An 8448-nucleotide genomic window follows, 5' to 3' on the forward strand; every position below is an offset into this window, starting at 1 on the left:
TATATATATAATTATATATGATATTTTTAAAAATACTATCACAAAACCCATTTTGTTATTAAATATATAAATTAATTAATTATACAAATTTACAAAATGTTAAAGTATAAAAAATATATATCAGCATGAATTTTCTTATTACAAAATTTTAATTAACTGATCAAAATGATTAATTTTAAATAAGCAGAATAATATTTAAAGATATATATTTTTAATATTCAAAATTATCGGTTTATATCTTCAAATTATTTATTATTTTGTACTTATGGAAAAATGGCAGCAAAAAAATCATACAATAAATTTTAATTATATATATTTTAATTATGCATGTATTGTACTTTATTAAAGAAAAGAATAAATACATTATATGTACTTATAGCTTTCTTTTAAAAAGTACATATAAATTCTTACTCATATATTTGTTTACAGAATTATAAGAAAGAACCAAAATACAGAAATATGTAAAAAAAAAACAAAAAACATATTTTACTACAAGAATAACATTTACTGAAAATATGTATGAGCAATATTTATTACACATAAATTTTTGTGTGTAAAAGCTGTTTATAATATTAATCACTATTACATAAAATATAATTTGTAAATCAGTCCTGTTATAGTATATTTTTTTAGACTGAATAAAGAATATTTGAATAATAAAAAATTAAATAATTTTAATTGTGATTCACTGTAATTGTACACAAAATTATTATAGTATATTTATAGAATACATAAACTATTTGAAATCAATATGATATTTATATCTGAGTTTTTCTTTACTAATTTTCTGTTTTTATATTAGTTATACATACAATAAATAAACATTAGAACAATAATAGAAATAATTCACTTGAACTTGCATATGATAAAAAATTAACTATTATGTAATCACTTGATTTCTTTTTATTATTTTAAATATATTAATACAGATTGACAATTTGGAAAAGAAACTTTTCCAAAATAGATTTTTATGAGTATAATAAATTCTATTCTATTCTAGAAAACTTATTTTACATATTTTTCTACTAGTATAATATTTTTAATTCTGAATTGAATATGCTAATTTCTACAGCTGACATATTCTCATTATTCAAAGAATTTTGTATTTCCTCACATAGGTTCTTATAAAATAAAGCTTCTAAATTCATTAAAACAATATACAGTATAATTTTATTTTTAATGTCATTAAACTAACACTAAAGTAAAAATTAATATTTGATATTCAACTCTTGATTATTAGTTGTTTAATATTTTATTACAGAATTCCATAACAAATTATATTAAGTTAGATAAATGTAATATTATTACTATTATTATTATTTTAAAATGCACTTTTTCAATTAAATGCTTTTACTAATTCAAGTTATAATATTATTTCATTATAGAATAAATTAATCTATTTTTGAAATAAATATAACCAATGAAACCATAAGCAGATAATTGTAAAATTAATCATGAATCAAATATGAAAGTAACTGCTACATTAAGACATTTTACTCTTTTAAATTTTATTATTATTTATGATTCTGTTTTCTAATCTTATTTTGTAACTATGAATTCAATATACTGTACAGTTAGTTTTTATGTCATTCTTACTTTTATATTTTTAAAATTTCCAATTTTATTAATTACTTTTATTGTAATAAAAAAAGCTAAAAAACATATATTGGAGTACTAAAAGGTTTAATTAAAACTAAGGTTTTCAGCTTTCTTTATAAGCTGTCTTCAGATTACATAGAGTATCAAATATATAAAACAAAAAATTTTACAAAACATTCTTTTTTATCTACTGGAACTTTGTTAAGTTGTTATTGTAATTATTTATAATAATAAAAAAACTGCTATATTTTAAAAACTATTCACATTTTATAAAATAATCAAAATTTAAAAAGACAGGAATACATTGAAAAATATTTTCAAAATTTCTATTTACCATCTTCAACTTTATATTTTTACTTTAACAACAACATTATAATCCTAAAATATTATAGTACAGTGTACACGTAGGTAATCAAAAATTTTTCTTGATTATTTCAGTAAATTATGAGTTTATAATCTGGATTTTCATTAAAAATTTCCTATTCTTTACACTAAAATCATAAAAAATATTTAAACATTAATAATCAAAGAAAGTATGTTTAATAATGTTGAAAACAAAAGGTTAATATTCATATTTAATTCTTCTTAATTCTATCATAAATTATTTGGTTAAATGATCATTAACACAACATATTTAATATTACTGATGATACTATTTTAATAAAGTTTATTATTACTTTTGTAGATTCAAAATGAATCTAAAATTGCAATGCGTTTTTTTTTTATTTGATATTTTAAAACTGTTTACTTAAAAAAAACTAATGAATTATATGATCAAAAAATCAATCAATTTATGTAGTTGATTAAATGCTTGATTAATGATTATTTTTAAATAAAAATTTTTCCTTACATAGCACTATTTTTCACACTGCATTTTAATTATTCAATTTATTCTTTCCATTGAAATTTTTGAAACACATTGTTTTTAAAATAAGCAAATTTATATACAGTACTAATGAAAGCATTTATTTTAATGATAAATGTTGAAATTTAGTCTTTTGATAAGTTCTGTATAATTCTTGTACTTTATATTCTGGACTTTTTTTTAACTCTGCAATGTTTCAAAACATTGCTTACTTCTGAATAAAGCATTTTAGCTAATCTCATTTCTTTTGGGGCATTTTTATATATTAAAAAATAAATAAAATTAATGACATATTTGAGGTAATTTTAAATCTGCAATACTACCATAATTTCAAGTGTATAATCTGCAGAAAACTGTTAGAACAAAAAGAAAGCCTTAACCCACACCACCATATACCTTGTGCCTAAGGAGTAACATATATGCCATACACATGAGTTTATGATTTCAATATAAAATTGCATATAAGCAGTACCACTGCATAATCCACATCTGTTCCAAACTGCCTTTTAAATGCAATAATCCACAGGTTATACACACGAAAATATGGTAATTCATGTTTTTTAATAATAATCATAATATTAAGTTAATATACGTGTACTACAGAGACATGTGTCAATGAAGCTTAATATACATGCCATTCACACCATGAAGGATAGATTTCCGGGAAATAAAAATTACTTAAAATTTTCGCCACTAGTTGAAAAATGGCGCTGCATAAACGAAAATAAAAATGTTATTTTATACCGTGTGTTCAATATACGCGATATCTATGCCGGTTACGTGTCGGAAGCGTAGTATGACGTAATTAATTGTGGCACCAGGCATTTTGGTGTTCGGAAAATTGGAGGAGTTATATTGGTCTTCGGCTGAGACACACTGTTATGGCTCAGGCACGTTGTCTTTTATCGTAGTTTTCGTAACATTACCTCACTGTACCTGTTCTTGAAGCGCTATATTTTTGCCTAGTGGTGAAAATTCGAATTAACTTCTTTCTCATAAATCTACTCCCCCACGATGTGAGTATATATATCAAGTTACATCGATATATATATCCATTAAAATCGGCACCAGTGGCTTTAAATAGGGTCAGTTTAATCGTAAACATATTGCAATTTATTTTAATAAATTTTCGAGATATTTTTAAAGAAAAGTTTAATTTCAATATTGCATATTAAATAACATACGATTAATACGTGAATTGATGTTACCTGTAAAATATATAATGCAGTCGAACCTCTGAACAACGGTAATTGACGAGAATATAAAAAAATGTCCGTTGTTCGNATATTTTTATGATTTTTATTTGCTTTATGTTCACAATTTATCAATCAGATCTTCATAAAAATGACATTAAAATAAATTCTAATTAATTATGAAGTTATTAATTGTAAAAATTAAAAATAAACATTTTTATTGTGGAAATAGATATAATTTGTTACACATTTCATGTTGTTCTAATAATCATGTACTGTACAAAGATTTATAAATGGTAATTATAAATTATGTGAATTAATAAAACTTTTTTGATTTTTTATATTCTATTTAATCTATAATTACAATCATATTTTGTTTTTTCTTTGTTTATTTGAATAATAATAATTATTGATTTGCCACTATTTATTAGTGTCAAAACTACAGTATTGAAACCATATAAAAATATTAAAAGATAATAAGTAGATTATTTCTTATATAAATCATTGTTAGTAACTTTTATATACCTGCTGTGTTTTTGGCTGTGGGGTGGTGCGATTGATCAATGTGGCATTTTCGCCTGGCACTGACAACTGGGAAGATGTAGGAGAGATGTTGCCATCTCCATGGTGACCATTGGTGGGTGTGGCAGTTGGCTGGTAGCCAACACCATAAGTCTCTTGTGTAGGAGGCTGAATTCCTTCCTGACTATAATATGCATCTGTATATGGACTGTGAAATCAAAAAAAAATAGTAAAAACTGTTAAAATATTTTAAAATACACTTTAATCCAGTTAATATTCAACCCCTGTGTAAGTCAAAATAAGTTTATTGATTATGAGTATGTTTAAAATTTTAAACATTGTATTATTTCCTGATAAAATATGTAATAAAGTAGCTTGCTGTTTAATTCAGACATTTCTGGATATTACAAGACATTCAATATTTAATTAAAAACAAATTTTATAGAAGATTAAAGAAATAGTTTAAGTTATGAATTATTTATAGGAGAAGCATTATGATGATAAAATAGTATTCAATGAATCTAGTTAGCTTATAAATTAAATTAAAAATATATTACAATTGGTTAAATTTTAAATTATATAATTAATATACAAAAAAAATTAAAATTATAAATACAGTACTAAACTACAAAAAATATATCAAAAAATAATTTTGAAATAAACTCTTTCTAAACAGTACAGCAATAATTCATAATAGTTTACATTAGTAAAAGAAAGGATAATTTCAAAAAATTTATACTGTTAACTTCAATTAAATCTAATTTCAAATTAATTAGTTCATATATAGTTTTAAAATTCATAACAAAGGAAATTATAGATGATCAGATTTTTCTAAAATTATATATTAAATAAAATATATTAAATAGTACTTTAATTTTGATAGTATAATTATCTATTTATTTAGTTAAATATCATTCTATTATTCTATGATAAGGTTGTACAATATCCATTTTTAGTTTTTTAAGTTAAAAAACAAACAAAAATTTTCATAAACAATTTTAAGATGTACTAGATATGATATAAGCTAAATAATAAATTTTTGAGTTTGCAAAAACTATTGTTAACATTCTTCAATTAAAAGCAGAAAAATATTGTATATTACAATAAGTAATAATAGACATTCAGTAAATCAGAATGCAAGTACAGTATAGTAAATACTCAATTTAATGGATTAATTGGAGGAAATGGATTCTGCTATTGCTAAAAATCTATTAAATTGAATGTGTTTTAAAAACATATATTAATAACAAACTTGAAATGTGCAAGATGTGTTAAAATGTTATTATGATGCCTAAGTATGAATAAAATATTATTTCCAATACATTGAATAATTTACACTCTGACTCATTGTTCCAACTTTTTAGTATCACTATTTGTGAATAAAAATGATTTTAAATGTTTCCTACAGGACCAATTTTTGCCCATTAAATTGGAAACTGTTAATTCAAGGGTTTACTCTAATTCAAAACATATTTTTCCATATGGTAAATTTTGATTCCTTTTATTTTGTTGCTACATGAATATCATGACAATTCAACTGTTAACTATTTATTACAGAATTACATTAAATGATATTTTTTATATTTAAACTTTAAGAAGTAATTATATTTCTATCAATATTTTTACTGTTTCTTTTAATTTGATTATATCATTTATCCATCTGTTTGACAGCTTGACTGCTTATAAATAAAATTAAATTAATTACTGTTACAAAAATATATCAACAATCATAAGCTTTTCAAATTTTTATTAAATTCTATTTTCAATTATTAGTTTCAATTTTGTGGATTAATTTTTAATGTAAACCTTTAATATCTAACAATACAAAAATTTTTATTTTATTAAGTTAATAATGGTATGTAATCAACTATAAAAACTTGATATTGTGAAGCCATTCTTATAATTTCTATTATTGTTATTAATATGTATCATAAAGTTCTTACTTAACTGTATAAGATAATGAAGAAATTTTAATGTCTATGAAAATAATTGTAAGATTAAATTTTTATTTAAAAATTTGTAATTATTTTAATAAAATTTTGAAATTTCAAATATCGTAATTACTTTGTTAAAAATTTTTGCAGATGTTGCATTTAAATATTTAACCAAATTTGAATATTATAAGATGATTTGGAAATATCAATTTCTCCTAAATTAAATAACAATGAAATTCTATTAAAAACCTTTTCAAAATTTAAATATTAAATTGTATTCCTATTAAAATTTACTATACTACTATTAAAAAAGAAAATTTTTGCTATCAAAACAAAGCTTTTATATGTAAATATAGCATCATTTATAACAATAATTTTTCCATAATTCAAATAATAAATGCATCAAACCTTAAAATTTAATTATAGTTCTATTAATAAATTATAAAGTTTACAGTATAAATTCAAAATATTATATTTATTATTATTCAAATTTTACATAAGAGTAATTTATTAATTATAACTGTACTTATTCTGTTAATTAATACATATTTGCAACATTATGTTTAACATTAAAAACAATAAAATAGATTAATTAAAACTTTTAAATGTGTTCAAAATTGGAATTTGAAGGTAAATTTAGAATTTATATCCAAATTTTAAATTTAAAGGAAACAAATACTAAAAAAATACTAAATTGTCTGAATTAAACAGTTTTGTTTTAAAAACAAAATATGTATTTCAAACTTTGAAATGATATTCTCATAATAATTTTTTATTATTACATTTACTATTGTGTAATTATAATTATACGAATATTTTTTTATTTTATGAATGATGGTTTAAAATTATATTTAAACAAAAATGATTATATGGATTCATTGATGCTATATCAAAAAAATTTTTTTTTGATTTCCTTATATAATTTTATTTCATGAGCAAATTTTAAATATATGCAATTAATTTTGAATTAGCTAAACAATAAGATGACAAAACGGAAATATTTAAACATAAAATAAAAATTCACACACATGCAAAGAAAATGGCTTATTATAATTAAAGCTAAATTTTATAAGCTACATAAACATTATAAAAATTAAATTTGTATTTAATAAAAAGAAAAAAAAACAATCAGGCAATCCAAAAATTGTACCTACATGTAATGATGGATTATTTCTGAACCACGATCTGAATAGTATCGCCTAAATAAAAGAAATAAGAAATCTGCAAATGAACAAAGTCAAATCTGCTTTGCTCCTTACACTATTATCTGGTGCAATCATCATTCAACTACTAATAACAAATTGAAATGAACTAAAGGCAGCAAATTAATTTTTGTACTGCAAATATATGATAAAATATAATACTACTTAATCTATACTTTGCAAACTGCAGCATTCCAACTACCAAATTAATTTTCATAAATTTTATATAATGAATAAAAGATCTTTATGAAATAAAGCTTTCTACTTTTAGCAAACATTGTGCAAAAAATCATCAGCTTAATAAAATCATAATATATGATGTTTAGCAAGTGCACTATAATGTTTAGATATGCATCAATTTTTTCATCTTAAATTTGAAAAAACATTAAAATCAATTACTGTTTATTACATTTATTTTTATTTACATATAGTAAACACTCATTTTCTCTGATATTACTAAAATCTTTCTTAGAAATCTTTTAAAATATTTATATAAAAATAATTTATTTATGTATATTATAATTCATAAATGTTTATCCATATATTTTCAACAACATTACAGAAAAAATTATTATAAAAATAAAGAATACTTTAAAATATTGAAAATAATAATCCCATTGTACATTAACACTTTAAACTAAAAAGCTAACTTGTAACAAGCATTATTTCATTCTAAAATCATATATTGATTTTAAAATAACTAGATTTTCTTTAAAAAAAAATATGCTATGTATATATACATATACTGCATTGAATATATTTAATTAAATAACAACAATGACAGATATGTAATCTAAAGTAATGTAAACATTAAAAAAACTTTGAGATTACTACAAAGCTTTATTTCAATAGTAGGGACTACTGTTTTATGTTTTATTTTCATCAGATTAAATAATAAAAAAAAGCAGCAAAAGAAAAAATTTAGCATTAATTCTTACCTGAACAATTTTAATGATGTTTACTACAATTTATGAGAACATCAAATTATTTATTATAGATAGGAAAGAAACATTTTAGTTTTAAATTCAATGTCCATCTTAAATAATAAAACTCTTCAAAATGATAATAGAAGAGCAAACTGAATTTTAAACTTAAAATATTAACTTATTTATTAAATATATATATAATTATAT

The 8448-nt window shown here is 20.9% G+C and overlaps 1 protein-coding gene across 1 annotated transcript in view; it reads right to left on the bottom strand.

Annotated features, from left to right (window-relative positions):
• The window catches only part of LOC111629644 (catenin delta-2-like), a 67461-nt gene that overhangs the window by 4835 nt on the left and 54178 nt on the right, over positions 1-8448 (bottom strand). The window contains exons 5-6 of the mRNA XM_023373529.1: positions 7268-7312; positions 4183-4387 (exon numbers count right to left, since the gene is read on the bottom strand). Coding sequence (XP_023229297.1) covers positions 4183-4387; positions 7268-7312 — 250 coding nt within the window. The remainder of the gene's footprint in view (positions 1-4182; positions 4388-7267; positions 7313-8448) is intronic.

This window comes from Centruroides sculpturatus, unplaced genomic scaffold (genome assembly GCF_000671375.1).
Source record: "Centruroides sculpturatus isolate CEXI.00-Female unplaced genomic scaffold, Cexi_2.0 scaffold640, whole genome shotgun sequence".
Taxonomy (NCBI): Eukaryota; Metazoa; Arthropoda; class Arachnida; order Scorpiones; family Buthidae; genus Centruroides; species Centruroides sculpturatus.